The following is a 21,612-nucleotide window of genomic DNA, read 5'->3' as shown; positions in this document are numbered from 1 at the left end:
GAAAAAAGAAAAGTAAATCATGGCATGCTGGCCTTTGTGGCACAATCCGAATTGTAAAAGTTTGATATGTTTAGGGATTATTTACTATGAAATTTACTTTTAAGAATTGTAATTTATGAAGATGTAACTGGCTGTCCAACCTATCTTTAGATGACTGCTGGTGTTTTGTATTCCTTCTGTATTAATGCCTAGCAATTTTTTACTCCTTCCGCACTGCGATTTATACTCAAAAAAATCGAACACAAAGCAAATTCCTTATACTACACTATGAGAAAATCGATTGTCCACGATAATTCAAAATTGCGTTCGCAAAGTTCACCATATTTCCTTCTTCTCCGCTTTTCAGATCTATGGGTCGCAACCAACTTGGATTTTTAAAACAAGTCCGTCGTTTTAATGGTTTGGGCACAGAATAGAGGTCTGGTCCACTGCATTGAACTGGTTACCGTTAAATGTGTCTGTCCATTAGTGCGCACGCTTTTGCTTGATCTCGTGAATAATATGAAAAAATTTCTCTCATACAACTTTAATTTCTCTCTTAATTTCTTTAAAAACAACCCCAAGGGCCTTTGTAACCTCTCTGTGGCCTTCAACATACCTGATACAATATTAGCTAGTTCTAAATAATCAAATAAGAACTTTATATGATAAGATCAAAACTACTTGCGAATTTGATATCTAGTTTTAGTTCCGTTATAATTAGCCGAACTCGCCATCCAATTTTTTCAAACTTATTTCCCACTGAGGAAAACAACGAAACTGGGTGGAAAAATGAAAATAATAAAAAGCTGTTATTTTTATTTAGTTGAAGATGTTAGAATTATGTTTACATTATGAATAACTTGTATCACCGAATGTAATCGACTGACTGTAATATGATTGACTGTAATATGTATTGATCGGTCGACCTCTTGTATCACTTATTGCTCTAGATTAGATAAATCATTAATGGATTGTCCAGCTACTAAATTGAAGGGCACGGTCAGCAAAGATTTCTTGAGGGTCCCCCACCCCTCGCGGGAAATCAATCATCCAGCCATCAATGCAGTTCTATATAAGGTAAATAAAATATGAATATCCTCCTTTTCGTTATTAGTCTCTTTGTCATGTAAGTACTGTCTACTGACAGATTTGAATTGAATTAACCATGTCTATTTGAGCACGTAGTGATCAATTAGAAAACGGGAAGAATCAAATTTGCGGTCTTAGGTCACGGTCCTTACATTGAATTAGCACTATGGGTATTATCCTTTCTTGATGGCTTTAACAAAGAGATCAGATTATAATTTTCTTTGTTCGTCTGGAGCACAGACAACAAAAATGCAGCATATCACGTCGTAAGTGATTCATGATTTGATTGAGTCTCATACTTTAAATTTTCAAGATCAACATAAAGCTCCCCAAAATAATGCCATCGCTGAATATCACGGTAGCATGGACAACTTGTGGTTTTTTGCAGGCTTAAAGGAGTTCTTAAATGTGGCGTCCAAATTGCAAAGGTTTGATTGAGAAAAGGCCTGTGCTCAAGTAGCCATAGCTCATCCATTTCACAACGTCATCAAGACTTTTTTTCAAATTATGGGGTCAAAATTCAGAAATTCTTGATATTCTATTCCTTAGATCTTCTATTTCTTAGATTTTCTTAATACGTACTGACGGAAAAGTTCTTCCTGCATATTGTCTATCAGTTTAACAGGAAACAAGGCTTGCAAAATTAACTTTACAACGATGACGAAAATATTTATTTTGAATTGGTACCATATGATCCAAAGGAACACAATCAAAGACCACTAAACGTGCAATATCAGCAAGATATGTTGTAGATTATCTGATCTAGAGATAAATATGGCCCAATGAAAATATGCTTTTGCCTCCTATTTCTATGGTTCAAATTATAATAGTTTGATCTTTCTAATAACATTGTTTCATTGGAAAATTTTAAGGGATAAGAACAGAAAATGTGGCGAAATTATGACGGCATAAAAATATATTTCGTTAAATTTATAACTTTACCCTCATTTTCAACAAAGAACATGGTCTATCTAGGCTGGCTATAGCCTGCGTGCAGACTTTACAAATAGAAGAAATTGTACAAAAAAAGGAAATTGTACTTTTGAAGATTTTGAATATCATTATAACTTGAGCTGAACGAAGTCTTAAAATCGTGGATAAAAAATTGTTCGAGGGCCCCTTTCGATCGCAGGCCCTAAACTGCATTACGCCACTGGATGCATGCTGGCTACAATCTCTTTTAAATATTAATCAAAGGAGATATAATTTAAAGCAGATCAAGAAAAATGTCAAGAAAACCAACACTCACCTTTTTGTCTATCAGCAACTAGACTGCGTTTTGAATTTATCATCAATAGGTTTCTGCTTGATTTAAGAAAATTCTTGGTAAATATAGATGCTAAGACAAACAAATAGTTATCGCATGGGTGCTCAAGTGTACCCAGAATACCTTTATGCTTTGAATAATGATCAAAAAGAGGAATTAAATTTACAGAATTTTAGTCGTGCAGTATAGCATGCAGGCAATTCTTCCTAAGAAATAAAAGGGTGTTGGGAAGTTGTGACGTCATCGAAATTTACTTAGCAATTCTCCAATTTGGATCATGCAAACTGCAAAAAAACGTTATGAAATAGTTCGACTTATCATATGTTTTAATGAAACATTATCTAGAACAAGCAGTCCACAAATCTAATAAAACAATCAAAAATTTATTATGAATTATAACGAAATTGATTACTTGCAGAAAAAAATCAACTATCAGCGATTCCATTAAACACTGACTGAGGAATAAATTATATTGGCTAAAACATAACATATTAATCCTTTAGGCAGGCAAAAGATTTTAACTTTTGTGAAAAGGGAAGCAAAGATTCCGAATGGAAAAATTAATACAAATTGAGTAGGAATAAGCAAGTATTTGCTAAAAGAGGCATTTACCAGGGTTCTAGGGGGCGTGGCCTCAAAAAAATTTCGGGCACACCCAATTCAGCTCCTCCACTTTTAAACTGGTGCGCGGTCCCTGAGCTCGGCAACAACATAGAAACATTCTGTGATAGAGGTCCGTTTGTGTATTGAAAAGTTCATGACCCGGATGGCACTAGGCATTCTTCGAAAACTGGCAGAATCACTGCTGGTGTCGACTTTAAAAGATTTCGACAAAAATGAATAAAACATTTCATTTCACTGTACACTTTCCTGTTCATCGCTGCACAAAGTTGTTTCACCACTGCACAAATTCGTCGTCATTGCACTTTAAAACTAGTTAATTTTTCAATTACTTATAGAGTTCAACAATCGAAGTGATATAGTCGTGGGCCCAGTGCTATTGGTCGTTTGACAAAGAACTGGGCCCCTTGAAAAGCAGCTCTTGCTGAAAGCAGCCCTTCTTAAAGCATTCAATTTAGTCTGTCAAAAGCTCGTTTATTTTTCTTGTCACATATTTCTTAACCCTAAAAACCTTTCGTATGCTGTCAATATTAGTTCTTTTATATTGCTTTGGTGAATTGATTACTTTGAAGTGCCAAATAGGTCGATTCTTAGCTAACGTCGATCTTTGTTTAAATCGATTAAAATCATATTCAAATATTAGGTGATACTGATGCCATTGACAAATAATTAGATTAAGATTTTTTTGCTAACAATGATTATACCAATAAATCAATACCAGAGCTCATTAATTTTCATTTAATCAAAAATGCTTATCAGAAACATAACTGCGACTGTGACATTAACATAAAATGTACTTAAATAAAAAAATTCTTATTAAACAAATAATACCCATAATTTCTGCGTTCCAGGGAATTTAGATGATTATACTTTAGCAAATATTATCAACTTAATAAATTTCTAACTTTGCTAAAGATATATATACCCTTAAAACGTTGTGATTGTGACAACTAAATTGAATCGTTTCTTTTTGTATAATATTGGAAAAATCGGAAATGTACTTCAAATAGTCGTTGAGTCTATGAGTCCAGCTCTAACCTCTAACCTGCACTAGCCAGATCCCAGCACAAAACTCCAGCTTTCCTGCAGTCTCATTTTCGTGTATCGAGCCTCTACCACAGGTTGGCGTGGAAAGATTTTAAAACTTCTGTGCTTGAATCGGTATAAGGCTCTTTTTTATTATGTTTTGATTTGACTATAAGAACCTGCTCCACTACCAACTTCATGCAACATGAAGTCATTTGAGTCATCAGTTGGCTTTCTGCGTATAAAAGTTATCGTAAGAACTATACCAAAATCAATTTGGTAAAGGTATGAAATAGGAGAGGAAAAGGCCATCAAGGGTAACATTGAAAACACAAGTTTTATAAAAATCTACATAGTATGTCATCAAAGCTGTTGAAAATTTGTTCAATCTCTTTCGAATTTCTGTTTCTTTGCACTTCTTTTATTCCAAAAGTTTTGTATAGTATGTGTTTCATTGCCTTAAACTCATTTATTGCCTCTGCTTCAGTTCTACGTATATACACATTTGATCTCATAAAAAAGGAAATTTCCAACAAAATTGGACTGTTTCTTCGCAAAGTCTGACCTATTCTTACAAAAGCTTTTAAATGGCAAACTTGACAACCATCTAATGAAATTTCGTGGCAAACTTTTTTAATGGAGCAGTGAAGACCTTTTTTCAGAATGTAGTTGCGATCTTTTAAGAAGCATTCTTCTTACTTGCATTTAATGCGTAGTTTTGTGTCTTAACTGATTCAACCGGTGTTGTTTTAGACTGGTTGCGTATATCGACGTACGGATATAATAAATACCTACAGAAAATCCCATTTACATCAAATGAACAAAATAGTTATAACTTACATTTCCACTTTTCTTTTAGCGTGCTTCTTCATGATAACAATTACTATGAAGATGATTAGAATAACGCCAACAATTGAGGTAGTTAGGGCTATGGCCAATACACTGTGGCTACCTGCTGAAAAAGAACATAACATCTTTAAAACTAAATCATAAAGATTTTTGTCAAAAGGAAGAAAGCGGCCAAAACTTGTAGTGCAAGTAGATTTTTTGCAAAAAGGGCTTGGGTGTGCCAAACAACGCTTGAATTTGAACCATTATTTCAGAAATCCAACCTCAATTATTAATGTAAATTTCAAAGTAAGACTTTTATAAGAAGATTCGATACTCACTTTCTTTTTCGCAAGTTTTGCCATCCCCTGCATACCCTTCACTACATTTGCATGTATAGGTATACAACACATTGATGCATTTGGCATCTTTATGGCAAATATTGCTTTGCCTGCATTCATCTTTGTCTGGAAAAGAGAAAATGGATGTTAACTCGACGAATATTAGTTTGATCGCATTCATTCACCATAATCGGAGAAATTGAACCTATCAACTGAACATGTTTTTAACGTATCAAAAAGGTAGCCCGACGGCCTTTTCAAAATCTTCCTCTTTGATTTTTCTTCTCTTCACACAATTTGATTTCCCTTTGCAGCAACACTGTTAGTTTTACTGTCAATATGAAACCTAGAGTAAACATAAATTCAATGTATCAGTTACTATACTTATCGTTTTCTCATCGTTGTTCGCTACTCAATAACTAGCATTTTAAAGCATAAGCGTGACATTTAGTTTGCAAGGCATTGCATGAGGCCTCTCATTTATCTACATATTAGAATTTTATCTTTGTAACCATTTTAAACTTTAAGTGAACAAAAAAGGTGATGAATTATTGTCACGGAAATGCAGGTTTGCCAACAGCTTTCTTTACCTTTGACTAAAAGCCCACCGATAGTTGATCCTGCAACTGTACCATTCAGAGCAGATTTGATCGAGGTTGCAATTTGGTTTTCGCTTTCGCTTGGTGTCTTTGTAAAGAACACTGTAAAATTGACCGTTAAACTGCCAAGTCTGGAGGGATAAATAAAATTATTGATGAGCAATAACGTACAAAATAGTTTCTAACATGGTCTTTTGGCAAGAAAACTTTTTTAACTACAGAGCATTTTAAAGCATTGATTAGTATTATGGCACAAGATATGCTTCATTTCTATTTATGAAATTCATTTTGTATTTATCATTCTATACACTTTTCTATACACTGAGTCTTGGTTCTAAATCAGCATAGACAAATAACTGAGGAACAATACCCGTCGTTTTAGAAAAAAGGGCAAGACGTACTCTTATTATACTCCTTCCCTTTCCATCATTTCTTTCCAATGACCTTGAATCCGGAGAAAGTCAGAAAAGGAAAAGGTACAAACACAGCCAGAAGAATTATAGTAAATTTTGGTTTATTCTTGCTGTTCTAATACCATGAAATTAGCCAGGCTAATGTAAACGTTTTTTATGGATAGCTGTAGGTACTTCTAGAGAAAAAAAAATTGTATAGGTTTAATTATAACATAAAAAGTTAAATGCCACAATCTAGGACAGAGAGTGTTGAGAATTAATTCTTCCGCCCCAATCCTTCCTCACTGTTTTTGGATTAAAACCTCTCCCGATATATGCATGTTACCGGTGATGTGTTAAGATATTGCCATATATAGAAAGTTATATGTGTTTGTCTTAAAATCTCAACAGCTGTGTCCCGGACTGTGCCTCGACCGAAATGCGTGACATACCCCATTGAATCAACAATCACCAACATAACGTCTGATCTGTGGCCTTTTAGTTTTGCATTAAGCTGGAAGGCACAGAGGAAAGTATGAATTGAGCACTAAGTTAACGAATCACTTTAAATATGAAAAAAGAGGCCTGAAAGGGTTGCATGTTTGAAACCCTTTTGCCTAACATGATTATATGCATTGGCATCACAGTTCTGAATAAAAGTTTCAATGCGAAGGCTTTGTCAACAAGTTCTGATTTAGCTAAGGCAAGCAAACGTGAACAGAAAGATGAATTATATTTATTAACAATCTATTTTGGACAATAAATTAACAAAAGGCATTAGTTATCACAAGCCTATCACATCAACATATCTTGAATATAACAGCAAATTATATTGACAAAAAATTTGATGAGCAAAAACAGGTAAAAGAATCAGCAAGTCAAGAATTTATATCTGCTGATTATAATTATTTGTGAAACGATAAACAATTACGTACATTTTGTTGAATCACTCTTGAAGTTTCTTTGTAAAGTAACGAGCCTGTGTTCTTTATGCTCTGTCTCACCCATACATCACTTGTGTTTAATAACTTTCCGTTAATAACAGGTCGCAGCAGATGAAAATAGCCTTCGATCTGTGGTTTCCCTGTGGATACAATGCTTTCCTTCAATTGCAATATATTCATTACTATCTACATATATCTGCGGTCTCAATTTCTCACTACATGATGGCCTCTATCATTTTCCTGCTGAATGTTAGGAAAAACATTTTATGCTGCTAAAACTTTCTCATTGCAAAAAAATGAGATTTTATAGCTTCTCAGGGCAATCTTTATTAAAAATTGAAATTTCATCTAAAAGTATTTGGAAATTAGCTTCGATACAAAAATTCTTTAGGTGGGAAATATTGTGAATGCAAATGAAAAAGCATTATTCCAGTTCAGTTGTCATTTTAAAAGCATTTTTCCAACAAGTAGAAAATCAGAATAGCAAAGACGACACATGAAACATGTTAGACGTTGCTGAAAGGACATACCTTTGGGTGATTGAGTTGGGTTTGAAACCGTAATTGTGGTAGGGGTAGCAGTTGGCACTAAAACAAAAATCTCTACTACATTAAACTGGTAGTTATAAACACGTTTATCTATGTTGAAGTGTGAACAGGAAACCGTGGTTTTACCAACAGATGAAAATGAGGATCGCGATAACAATCAGGTATCGTTATTCAGTCTTACAAATCAAATTAAAGATGACAAAAAAGGACACATTTATGGTATCTTCATTTCTGTAAAAAGATTGTGAGACAATTTGGCAAAATTGTTAGACAAACATTGGAGAGAATATGGCGAAAGCGCGAGGAAAATAAAAAAAGAAAACATAAGCTTAAAAATAAGATTATTAGGACAAAAGCTTAAAAAAGTAAAGAACATTTTGGAATGTAAGAAAAAGATATACGAAGCGGTATGTAGGGCTTAAGAGAAATTCCACACAACGGACCAATGATATTTTTTGAATGCTTTTATAAATATCAGAAATGTACGTTGTACTCTAATCGTACCTCTGCACTGAATACCATTGCCACTAAATCCAGGGTTACAGCCACATATGAATGAGCCAATATTGTTGTGGCAAGTTGCGTTTTTATGACATGGACTAGTTAGGCATTCATTTACATCAAGACAGACGGTTCCATTGCCAGTAAACCCTGTTTTGCAAGTGCAGTTATAGGACATGATACCATGTGCACAAGTTGCATTTGTGTGGCAAGGATTGGAGAGACACTCGTTTATTTCCATACAATATGTTCCATTTCCTGTGTAACCTTGAATACACCGACAGGAATATGAGCCAATATTGTTGTCACAGGTTGCTTTCTGGTCACAAGGATAAGAGGAACATTCATCCAAATCAACACAGTGAGTACCATTGCCCGTGTATCCTGATCTGCAAACACAAGCAAACGAGCCTTTGGTGTTGATGCAAGTTGAGTTTGCGTTACATTGGCTTGTGCTGCATTCGTTGATATCAGAGCAGACGGTGCCGTTGCCAGAAAATCCTTTATTGCAATTACAAATGTAGGATCCGATATTGTTTGTGCATGTAGCATCAGTGTGACAATTGTGTGCTCCACTGAGACATTCGTTTACATCTGCAATAAAGTATTAAATTATAAGAGTAACCAATCTAATTGGAGTGTTTTCAGAATTGGCCCTGACAACAAGAGATCATTCAAATGGGTTGTTGATACGTGCTTACCATGATTGAAATGAAAATGCACCTAAACTGACAATCAACTGGCATTGATTGGTACAAACATGCGTTGTATACATACATTTTTAGCTGAAATTGCGAATAATCAATTGCTTTACAGAAACTTTGTTTTAAAATTTAAAACAATGAGAGCACAATTTAGTTTTCATCTTAAATACGTAGTAAATGATATTTTAATGGGAAAAATGAGCTTATTTAGGATAGTACCTGTGCAAATTGTTCCATTTCCAGTATAACCTTTATTGCACTGGCAAAAGTGGACCCAGTTTTTGCTCAAGCAAGTTGCATTTGCATCACAGCCAAGACTGTTGCATATTTGCGCGTCTGAAAAATTTAAAAAAAACGTTGAAAAATGCACTGCATGGAATATTATAAACAAAATATCTGATACAAAAATTCGATTCAGAAAACTTGGCCTTCTACACTGAAAAATTGAAGACCAAGAAGAAATATGCATACATGCATGGTTTTACAATAAATAAGTCATCCAGATATGTTTCTTCATATTTATTTAAATTGTGAAAGTAATTACATATGAATGAAGAATTTGATCCCCCTATCTCAATACTTCGTTGTAGGGAGAAATAGTGCGCTTAAATTTTCAAATCTGCAAATCGTTTCTTAAGTGAAAATAGAAAACAAATACTCACTCGTGCAGTTACTTATTCCATCGCCAACAAAGCCCTCATTGCAACTGCATCTGTATGACCCAACAGTGTTGTTACATGTTGCATTGACATTGCAAGGCGATCCTTGAAGACACTCGTTGATATCTTAAAGGCGAAGTATAAAGAGCTTAAAAAAGAAAAGCTCATCATGAAAATCTAAACTTTGTTATGTGCGATTAAGCCTGATAACGAGATGACCTACCAAGTTTAAATCGACACTCTTCATAACGAGAATAAAACTTTTTCAAGCAAACAAGGGCTGGTATGTGTTTCAAAATGTTAAACTAAACTTCTCTACCTTCTCCTTACTCATTCTCGCTTTAAAGCTTCCCCTCCATATTATGCATTTACCAATTTTGACAAGTATTGACCTTCCGTATTGTAAACTTGATTTTATCATTTTATGCTTAATTATTAAGCTATCTATCAAGACGGTTCTACCTCAGGTTAGTTAACAATGAGCATGTAATATTTTCCATTCATAAAGTTTTCTCACCTGAACAGTTAACCCCATTTCCAGAGAAACCATTGGTACATGAACATTCAAAAGCACCGACTGTATTCCTACATTGTGCATAAGCATGGCAATTGTGTGCACCAGCGGTACATTCATCCAAGTCAAGGCAGGTCGTTCCATTTCCAGTAAATCCTTTGGTGCAAGAACAGTTATATCCACCTCCAGTATTTGTGCAGTTGGCATTCCTGTCACAGTTGTGTGTGCCATCAGTGCACTCATCCGTGTCGATGCAATGCGTTGCATTTGTCGGCTGGTAGCCGGATCGGCATGAGCAATTGTACGAACCAAGGGTGTTGATGCATAACTGCTGACATTCACTTGCATTGTTTATGCATTCGTCGAAATCTAAGACAATATAAATGATTTAAGTATATATTGCGCTTCAATATTTTTTGACTAACCCAGAGCACATCAAAACTGAAGCTTAATGACTGAATCGTACGCATGAAAAGTAAAAACATAAGTGACATTATTCTAAAATGTGCAGGTAGAAAATGAAATAACCGAATATATTATTATAAATAATCGAAATAATTAAATTGAAATACTACGTGCTCTCTTTTCCAAGAACTGAATTCTAACTTGTTATCCCTTTTCCTAGAGTTTTTCTCTGGCTCAAGTACAACTAAGCTTTAGCTCTAAGAAGAAGCTCTTGTTATAAAGAAACGCATAAATTATTATTTTGATAAGTGTGATCTAAACCTTTGTTTCTGTCGTATTGAAATTAAAAATGCACTTTTTAAAAAAATTCACACATGTTTGCAAGTAAAAAAACGAAAAAAAAATAAAGTGAGGGGCAAAGAGTGATGATCCTTCTTTAGGCTTATGAATGCTTCGATATAGTAAGAATAGAGGACATGAGGCTCAAAATCAATTACCATAGCACTTTCGGCCGTCCCCGATGTAGCCAGTAGGACAAGGCCCGCAATCTGCAGCTGATGCCGTGTAATTATTTGTGCAATTGACGTCCTCAAAACACGGATTGACGTCACAGAAGCTGACCAATGTTTGACAAAATGCTCCTTCATAGTTGTTCGGACATGCACATGCTGCATAAGTGACAAAGTTGTTTGTTGATTGAAAATCCAAATTATTTTGGGAAGTGTTGCAACTACCTCCATTCTGGCAGTAGCATAAAACCACACTGGGTGATACAGTTGCAGTGTTGTTGTTGCTGTCAGTGACAAAAAGATTTAATTTGAATTCAGTTGTGTTAACATGCCAATTGAAGACACCCGTGTTCTTGTCCATTGAGATTGTTGTACCGTTTGCTTCATGCAAATATGTCAAATTACCAGTTGCATTGGTAGCAACTTCAACCTTGAATGTGTGATTTGATCCATAGTAGACAACCAATGTTTTTGGGCCAGTAATTGTCGGTGGATAGGTTTCTAAAAAAAATCCGCGTATTGTAAATAATCCAACATATGTTATAGGTATGTTATAAAATTAGGAGAAAGTAGTATTGGTTAACAAAGAACGAAATTTCACAACGGCACAATTAAATTAAAGGTAAGAGGAGTCTTGGTGAGACTTTGGGTACATGCTTAAGTCAAGGATTCCATTTAACATGAGCCCATTGAGTTAGATGTCTGCAATATCTACTTTTTGTGTGCTAGAACACCAACTTTTTATGTGCTGCTTTAGAAGCTATTTGGTTGCAGTTTCATATTTTGATCATTTAAATGAAATTCGTTAACAATAACCATATATTTGTCATGTGACATTCATTTCATAATGGTTTTGCTTTGGCTATTATGCGAAACTTGATACATGCTAGATGTCCCTTACAGGCCATCGTATCTCAGTCTGTTTGCATCGAAAAACTGAGCACTCGTAGATTGCACATGTTAGAATATTCATAGAGCGTATATAAAGATTAAAACAGTAAAACAGACATACATGCTTTACTATAACTGAACCAATTGGACTTAGTCATAAATCTAAAAAAAGAAGCTCCAAGAGTAAATTGTCTTGTTAATAACCAATCCAGTGTTTGCTGGCTCTTTTTCTCGTATAACTAGTATTATGGCTGCAAAAATCATAACAATAGCTGTCCTTATTTAGTGCTAAACCAAACAGATGCTACGATTTATTTTGGTGCTGCATTAAGTAAACTTAGCAAGCATTAGCATATCCAGAGAATCATTTAAAGAGCGCTTTTCCAAAAATGTCCTTGCAGGTAGACTTTGAAAGAGGTACATACCAAGAGTTTTCTTTTCAGTCTCAAACGCTTCTAGAGAAGACTGACTTTCAGTAGATGAAGTCCTATCTCCGGTTAAAGCAACGTCAAACAAGCAAGTGAATGATGAATTTCCACCACATATGTCAATAGCATTCTGCTTCACCACTGTGTTGTTTCCAAACAATTCATCGATTGAGTCGTAGAATCCAGGAACAAAACTGGAATCAAAGTCAGGATCTTCCAGAATGAACAGAGAGCCATTTGAAGTGACATTCCCTTGCAAGAAAAAACAGGTAACATTAAATATAATTGAAAGTTCTCTTCAGACATTGGAAAAGAGTAATTTTTGCTCTGTAATTTTTATTGAAGGAAGGTGCAAGAAGACGGAGACAATATCTAATGCGTCTTTAATTATGATTCATTTATTGACAAATTCTAAGCATAAACGCCTGCTAAATAGGGTCAGTGGTGGAAATTAGTAGAAGTTATGGCAAGTAAAGGGCAGGGCAAGAATAAAGAAGCAAGTCATTTGTAATATGGAATATCATTTGTAGAATAGATAGTACGTTGAACTGAAAGGAAGAAACACAACGAAACTGACTTTTCCTGTTCTCTTTTCCTGCTTCTGACTCAGTATGGGGATCTAGATACCAGGAGGTAGTCGCACATTGTGTCAACAATAGAAACGAATTACAGCAAGTACAGTAGATTACAGATGTAACTGAAAAACCCTATTGTTTCTGCAAATGAGCAGACTCATAAGAAGAATGCAAGAAGTCATTTATATAAATTCTTTAGTCCGTGGATTAGGCAATTCTGAATTCGATTATGTGCGATTTATTATCAATGGAAGAAGATGGAAACCACAACTTAAGTTTGAAATCAATATATACAACGAAGCTCTTATACGGTAAATACCATATACACGATAATCAACTTACATTTACTACCAAACTCATAATAGATTTCACTTTGTGTTGAGTTGATCGGTATCGTTGTGCCATCAGGTCGGGTGAAGTCGTCATTGACATTGTTGTTATTTACCCCAAGGAGGCCACGTGTCTTGTTAACAAAGGTTGATGATGTAACAATTTGGATTGTTAGAAGTCTCTTGAATATGTCTATGGTCGCTCCCACTCCAGATTCGAAATCCACGCTAAATTTGGTTACATTTCCAACCGTGAAAAGATGTAGATCTGTCTGGTTGATTGTTTTGAGAGTGTGGAAGAACGATGTGTTATACTCTTTCCCTTCCACAAATACTCGTGTTCTAGATGCTGCAACAAGACCAGCGTTGTAAACAAAGATTCACCAGTTTAAATATAACTTTGAAATTAACAGGATTTTTATAGTATGACCTTAATGTAATTCAAAGTTCTAGTGGTCAAAATCATTGTATTGGCTTGCTGTTTGCACCTAGTGTGATAAAAAGTTTTGCCGAAATCCTGGCTTGAAGTATAGAGTTTCTTACAAAGGGTTCCTTTTAAGAATGGGTATAATCTCTTACTAACAAGCAGCTACAAACGTAGATATCATCACACTACGATTGTGTTGCGAATATATTTGAAATTAGTTTTAGATTTTTCTGACGTTTGGAATGTTAGAAATGAATAAATCCAACAGGCCTTTTGCTGTAAGATGTTAGTATTAACACATGCAATTGGTTTTTTTTCTTGTTAAAAGTGACCATGTCTACGTTGCTCTTACCTGACCTGCTGCCTTAAACAGACCAAATAAAAAGTTCCAAATTTTTTTGAAAATTCAATTCTTATCAAAATTTACAGTTTTTTGTGGACAATGTTTGATTGAAATTTAACAACCAATCAAAGTGATGGATAAAGACAAGATTGTTTTTCTTAGCTGTTCAAATCATAAAGTTGAAGGTTTTTTGTTTTGTGTATGTTTTTAGACAGTAAGTAGACACTAAAATCAATGCTCAATAATCGAAGATACTTTACATTCAACAAAACTGCAGTTATGCTGCAATAAAGAAAGGCTTTAGACCTTTATCGTTTCAAACCCACCATTTATGCATGAAATTTGTACCACGAAGAAAGAAGGGAGCCGTATTACAAAAAACATGGATTTAATACTACTTCAGATAGATGGAGCTCGTTTCCCAGCGATTAAAAATTCTTGCCAATTAAAAGAAATTTAGGAAAAAAATTGTAGAAGTGTCATCGCCCAATTTCAATTGTACTTGGGATCAGTGCAAACAATACAGATGATGTACGAATGATTTATATTGTGCCATGCAAACTTAAGATCCTTTGAACCTTTATGATATTTCAGAACCTTAAATAAATGAAAAAAACAGAAATGAAAGATTAGTCACATACTTGTTACATTTAGATAGATCTCAACCAAAGGGCCTTGGTCTGTTTTCATTGCAAAGCCGGAAAGCACGGTAGCATTTGGTACCTCAACAGAGGAACTTCCATTAACAAAAGCTCTACTCATACGACTGTGTACTGTGAATTCAGTGCTGTTGTCCAAACTGAAAAAATTGTAATCACCAATTCCGTTAAATGTATACGTGTGTCCATCTAGTGTTCTTATGTGGGGGTCTCCACCACTCCAACCTTTGAATAAAAAAAATAAAGCTCTGTTATGAATCCATTGATGCACTTGCAACTATCTTGAAAAAATATACAATTTCCTCCGATTCGTCTCCGCGAATGCGATTCATCGAATAACAACAAGTCTCTATAAACAACGTCGTGAATTGGAAACAGCAAACGAAGAATATATAAAAGTTAATAATAGGCTAATATCTAAAAAAACAAATACAAGCAGAATACAACCTCCGGTTGTTCTCAATTCTCAATTCTCTAATCTTTGTCAAACACTCGACCTCCCACCATCACCAACGCTCGACTTCCTTCGTCTCTCGTTAATTATACCTATTTAGTCTCACGTCACACAAACTGTCTTTTTTGACAACAAGCTCAAACTCATGACTTGAACGTGAGTTAGCTAGAGGGCTGCACTAAAATCATCTAAAAAATCGTCCCTGTTATCTTTGGAAATTGGTGTATATCGATAATCGTATTGATGCTTGGATATGGATTTGCTTTTCATCAAGGTATAGCTAGTAAATCTCCAGTGAATACCGAACAATATAATTATATCAACTAGTAGATGTGGGATATGCAAAACAAGAAAGCATCAACTGAATGATTAAATGCTTACAGTTCGAAACTTTATAAAGAAAAAATATTCATATTTTTTTCCAAACAAGTTCATTTCAAATCCAATCATTTTGTGTAGCTCACAAAATAGGCTTTTGTTCCCTTATAGAATAGAAACAGTATTGTGTAGAATGAAATCAACAATAAGAAATCTGGTAGCAATCTTCTAAGCCATACTTCTCGATGGAGGCCTGTATCTTGAACAATTAGGGATTGGTCTTTTTGATTCAAATAGCCAACACAATGGAGAATGTCTACAGCACGAACTGAAAGCAGCGCCGTCATCTGCTTCTGATGTAGTTCTAGATCTTTGTCTCAAATACCAGCTCCAAAGTATATTTTCCCAGCTAAACTTTTGCGTCAAAAATACTGTGCTTGTAGGCCAAATGTCTGGGTCGTAGTGATTGATCAGGGTTCCAAATCGCCATCGGTAACAACATTGTGTGTGAAAGGAGGTGGATGTAAAGAAAAAGAATCTCGTCGCTCTTGTTTTGAAGCAAGTTATTCCTGGTGTGTATCCTTCATATCTATACCGGATGTCTAACAAGATCTGTGACAGAGTGCAAGGACAGTCATTCTCGGGCGCACTCCTCACATCATTTATTTGTTGGATTGAAGGCTGAGCTGCGTGCCAGGCATAACACTTTGCGTCTTCGTTTTGCACCTTGTCACTAAGCTTCCACAGCCAGAGCCCTTTACTTCCAGTGTTCCCTACAACCGCATCATATCGGTAAGCCTTGGGCGAATTCAGCTGATTGAGCCTGGTTTCAGAAAATATGTGTCCAAAGTTGTATCCAACTCGTGCAGGCAACCAACCCTGCTGCCACAGCATCCCCTGGTCTTCGTAGATGTAGCTTACATAAGTCGATTCTCCATCGGTTGCCAAGTTCACTTGAAAGCTTACAAACTGTGTAACAAATTGAATATGGAGTAAGAAAGGGCAAAAAGATACCGCATCGAATTTCCGAGAGAATTGTCAATAGGTTTTCAATAGAAACTGAAAAAAAACAGCAAGTTAAAATGCAATATCATATTCAGAGGTAAAACAGTTTAATGATGGGCTACCGAAAAAACATGTTCATGACCGGTACCTGGTTCGTTCCGAGGTAATTCCTAAAAAGATATGGTGTGCCTTTAATCCACGTTGCTACAAGAATCAATGAGGGACTGAAGCTTCCAACTCCTCCATACTTCAAAATATAATTCTTGGTTTCATTGAATAGCTGCACAGACGTTTGATCTGTCATCTGCTTAGAATGATATGAGTAGGCAATGTATCCTTGCATGCCTCTGAAATCCACATCGGCCCAAAAAGGAGCCAGGAAATTCTTTTCCCATCGGAATCTATTACTAGATGGATGACATCTTGGAAGCCCTCCAAAGCAAATTTTTCCATTGGCACAGACCTTGAGTAGATATAAAAGTTCAAATCAAACTCGGTTTCTTTTAAGATTCTGAAATAAAAAACAAAACGGATTCTTCCAAATGTCTTTCACTATCCACCATATGTGTAGATTGTAACATCGTTTTGAAGATGGCACGAATTAGCGGAAACATAACATATTGTCTTACGTACTTCTCGTCCGATACTCTTCAGAGTATAGAAAGAGTCCGTTTTAAATCTTGGAATACTCAGCTAAAGCAAATCCCTGCTTCAAAGAAATGGGCGCAAACAAAACTGCAGCCTGTCAGCATAGAAAATATTTTCTACTTTGTGAGAAGCTAGGCGGCCTGATTTCTTTCAAATTTCTTAAAAATAGGGCAAATTGAAAAAAATATGTACAGTATATCAAAGCAAAGTTCACATATATACAGTAGTTCATACTGAATTCATACACATTAATTTCTAGGGTTAACCCTGTTTACTATGCAGCATGATCCTCGAATTCAAAAATGATTTTTGACAAGAAAGCATTATGCTAAAGAAAGTTTCTAAACGGACATAAAAATGCCAGCCTGCTTATTTAAATATTATATCTTGCATATAAGAAACTACACAGCCTGATGTGACTATTTATGTTCCCTTTGAACGGGACTTGCTGTAGGTGAGGGGCTAGTTGTTTTTGATTGGCAAACAAAAGAACCAATCAAACACGCCTTTCTTCCCCTCACATGCTCTCGATCCACACTCGGATATTACTTATATGCTTTCCTTCGGTCATTATCCGACCTTGATTAAGAATGTCGGACGAAAAAGAACAACAGTCTGCTATCCTTCCGCTATTTAGTGCCATTTTTTTAGATGTAGTTCCTCCTTGTTATGTGGGTAATCTAAATTTATTTTGTATTCTTAATATAGAAAAGATATCAATCAATTTTTGGTTTTTGGCCATGAGAAAGCAAAAGAATTGCGGTGCATATATTATCCTAAAAGATTGGTTAGCACCTTGAACAAAGGATTGTATCGAAAAACACAACTACCGAATACTATTACTTCCAGTATTTCATTTACCGGTTTGGATCTGAATGAGAGATTTTACCATCACGAATTTGGAAGAAAGAAAGTACAATGTATGCAAGTTTGATTAAAAACTTTGATCAAATGATGGAAAAACCGTTCAATGTTGCTGCAGATCCTTTTCATATTACCTATTATAAAACGCAATAAATAAACAAATGGACCGGTCATAAATTCTTCCTAGCAAGGGGGCAGGTTACATTTGCGAATAAATGGTCAGACCCTTTTTTAAAATGAAATTTTGACTCAAGTTTTGAACAATCTACATCTTATGATTTTTTAAGATAGTTGGTGATGCTTTAAATCAATAAAATTTGTCGATGAGCTAAAATGTTTAGGAATGACAAGTTTTTTTACATATGGAAAGTACATTGATCTTTTCTAAAAGAGGTGTTCACCCATCCCCGGTCAAGTTTTATATCCCAGTCCTCTAAAGACGAAATGCCAAATATCTCACGTGGATTCTCTTGTAAATGCTTCTGCCCATTGGTATACCATATGGAATAAAGAGTGATCTGTATCCATCATCAGTATTTGTAAAAAGAGGTGACTTGGCGAAGGAAAAGAACCGAGACTTCAAGATTGCTGCAAAAAAACATCTTTAATACATCCATTTACTCGAAAAAACAAAAACAAAATAAAAAGAGGTTTTACTTCTATTAAAAAACAATTTGGGGTCTTACAGAACTGTTGTAAAAACAATAGCAAAGTAGAAATTGGCTACTTGTTTGAATTGTGGGGCTGAGCCCCCATGCGCTCTCAGAGAACTTACCCTTGCCTCAAGCCCGTAGCCAGGCCTTTGGCGTAGGGGTGGCAAACGCAGGCGAAGTTTAAAATAAAGTTTTGTGTAGGGAGGGGAAGGGGTGCGGAGAGATAGTGGAAACAAACAAGCAAAAAGTTGTAAATGTCCTCAAAAATTAAACAACTTTCTTCCTCTTAATTCAAATGTTATGTATTCCATCAAGATTTCATTTTTTAAAAGTTAGACATGCAAGATTGTTCTCCCTCTCTGTCCGCAAAAACAATTCGCTGAGAGGAATCTATCCTTGTTTATACAGAAAACAAGCATTTTTCAAAATCTCTATCTGTTAATGTGAAGCCAGCAGAAACTGAAATTTTTAGAAATTAATGAAATGCGAGTTACGTCTCCAAAATGAACGTAGAATTTGATATTGGTTCAAAAACGATTAACCTTAAAACGACCGTAAAAAAGACATACCTGTACATGATGTACCAATTCCGGTATAACCACTATTGCAAGCACAGGTGAACGAGCCTGCAGTATTTGTGCATGCAGCATTTGAATCACAGTTATGCGTTCCTAATGTACACTCGTTTATATCTAGAAGCAACAAAGAGCACGTATCATCAATTATAATGCAACAATCCTAAAAATGGCACCGTAGATCAGACAAAAACCATAAGCTCATTTTAATAAAAAAAGGTTTCTTAAATCTGCGTAGAATTTGAAATTCGCTTAAAACCGATTACTCTAAGAACAACTGTTAGAATGACATACCTATGCATGATGTCCCAGGTCCATTATAACCAATATTGCAAGCACAAGTGAATGAGCCTTTAGTATTTGTGCATGCAGCATTTGAATCACAGTTATGCGTCCCTAATGTACACTCGTTTATATCTAGAAGCAACAAAGAGCACGTATCATCAATTATAATGCAACAATCCTAAAAATGGCACCGCAGATCATACAAAAACCATCAGCTCATTTTAATAAAAAAAGGTTTCTTAAATCTGCGTAAAATTTGAAATTCGCTTAAAACCGATTACTCTTAGAACAACTGTTTGAATGACATACCTATGCATGATGTCCCAGGTCCATTATAACCAATATTGCAAGCACAGGTGAATGAGCCTTTAGTATTTGTGCATGCAGCATTTGAATCACAGTTATGCGTCCCTAATGTACATTCGTCTATATCTAGAGGTAACAAAGAGGCATCTATCATAAATTAAAATGCAAATATCCTAGGCAATGCACAGTAGATTACACACAAATTATCTGTTCAGTTTTATTAAAAACGTCTCTAAAGTCTACGTAGAATTTGAAATTAGTTTAAGACCAATTAACCTGAAAACAGCACATACCTGTACATGATGTCCCAGGTCCGGTATAACCACTATTGCAAGCACAAATGAACGAGTCTGTATTATTTGTGCATGCAGCATTTGAATCACAGTTATGCGTCCCTAATGTACACTCGTTTATATCTAGAAGCAACAAAGAGCACGTATCATCAATTATAATGTAACAATCCTAAAAATGGCACCGTAGATCATACAAAAACCATCAGCTCATTTTAATAAAAAAAGGTTTCTTAAATCTGCGTAGAATTTGAAATTCGCTTAAAACCGATTACTCTTAGAACAACTGTTAGAATGACATACCTATGCATGATGTCCCAGGTCCGGTATAACCAACATTGCAAGAGCACAAGAATGAGCCTGCAGTATTTGTGCATGCAGCATTTGAATCACAGTTATGCGTCCCTAATGTACACTCGTTTATATCTAGAAGCAACAAAGAGCACGTATCATCAATTATAACGCAACAATCCTAAAAATGGCACCGTAGATCATACAAAAACCATCAGCTAGTTTTAATAAAAAAAGGTTTCTTAAATCTGCGTAGAATTTGAAATTCGCTTAAAACCGATTACTCTTAGAACAACTGTTAGAATGACATACCTATGCATGATGTCCCAGGTCCGGTATAACCAACATTGCAAGAGCAGAAGAATGAGCCTGCAGTATTTGTGCATGCAGCATTTGAATCACAGTTATGCGTCCCTAATGTACATTCGTCTATATCTAGAAGCAACAAAGAGGCATCTATCATAAATAAAAATGCAAATATCCTAAGCAATGCACAGTAGATTACACACAGATTATCTGTTCAGTTTTATTAAAAACGTCTCTAAAGTCTACGTAGAATTTGAAATTAGTTTAAGACCAATTAACCTGAAAACAGCACATACCTGTACATGATGTCCCAGGTCCGGTATAACCACTATTGCAAGCACAAATGAACGAGTCTGTATTATTTGTGCATGCAGCATTCGAATCACAGTTATGCGTCCCTAATGTACACTCGTTTATATCTAGAAGCAACAAAGAGCACGCATCATCAATTATAATGTAACAATCCTAAAAATGGCACCGTAGATCATACAAAAACCATCAGCTCATTTTAATAAAAAAAGGTTTCTTAAATCTGCGTAGAATTTGAAATTCGCTTAAAACCGATTACTCTTAGAACAACTGTTAGAATGACATACCTATGCATGATGTCCCAGGTCCGGTATAACCAACATTGCAAGAGCAGAAGAATGAGCCTGCAGTATTTGTGCATGCAGCATTTGAATCACAGTTATGCGTCCCTAATGTACATTCGTCTATATCTAGAAGCAACAAAGAGGCATCTATCATAAATTAAAATGCAAATATCCTAAGCAATGCACAGTAGATTACACACAAATTATCTGTTCAGTTTTATTAAAAACGTCTCTAAAGTCTACGTAAAATTTGAAATTCGTTTAAGACCAATTAACATTAAAACAGCACATACCTGTACATGTTGTCCCAGGTCCGGTATAACCAGTATTGCAAGCACAGGTGAATGAACCTGCAGTATTTGTGCATGCAGCATTTGAATCACAGTTATGCGTTCCTAATGTACATTCGTCTATATCTAGAAGCAACAAAGAAGTATCTATCA

The 21,612-nt window shown here is 35.4% G+C and overlaps 2 protein-coding genes across 2 annotated transcripts in view; both read right to left on the bottom strand.

Moving 5' to 3' along the window:
* LOC148959245 (uncharacterized) overlaps positions 1-21,612 on the bottom strand; it is a 73,250-nt gene that overhangs the window by 13,894 nt on the left and 37,744 nt on the right. The window contains exon 23 of the mRNA XM_089110822.1: positions 21,463-21,585. Coding sequence (XP_088966948.1) covers positions 21,463-21,585 — 123 coding nt within the window. The remainder of the gene's footprint in view (positions 1-21,462; positions 21,586-21,612) is intronic.
* LOC148959246 (uncharacterized) lies at positions 1,926-21,180 on the bottom strand. The gene is made up of 25 exons (XM_089110781.1): positions 21,138-21,180; positions 20,873-20,995; positions 20,373-20,405; positions 19,983-20,105; positions 19,693-19,749; positions 19,393-19,449; positions 19,093-19,215; positions 18,331-18,458; positions 16,507-16,821; positions 15,593-16,322; positions 14,564-14,806; positions 13,166-13,501; positions 12,246-12,500; positions 10,918-11,430; positions 10,019-10,384; positions 9,505-9,627; positions 9,062-9,178; positions 8,142-8,732; positions 7,620-7,676; positions 7,081-7,229; positions 6,598-6,659; positions 5,745-5,884; positions 5,155-5,280; positions 4,826-4,940; positions 1,926-4,220 (listed from the first exon to the last, which is right to left on the bottom strand). Exons 1-25 carry the CDS (start codon positions 21,178-21,180, stop codon positions 4,139-4,141), a joined length of 5,007 nt encoding a protein of 1,668 aa, XP_088966907.1. The 3' UTR covers positions 1,926-4,138.

Source organism: Rhopilema esculentum, chromosome 10 (genome assembly GCF_057945365.1).
Source record: "Rhopilema esculentum isolate cy_ngs chromosome 10, ASM5794536v1, whole genome shotgun sequence".
In the NCBI taxonomy this organism is placed as follows: Eukaryota; Metazoa; Cnidaria; class Scyphozoa; order Rhizostomeae; family Rhizostomatidae; genus Rhopilema; species Rhopilema esculentum.
This window is presented reverse-complemented; position numbering and strand designations above follow the sequence as displayed.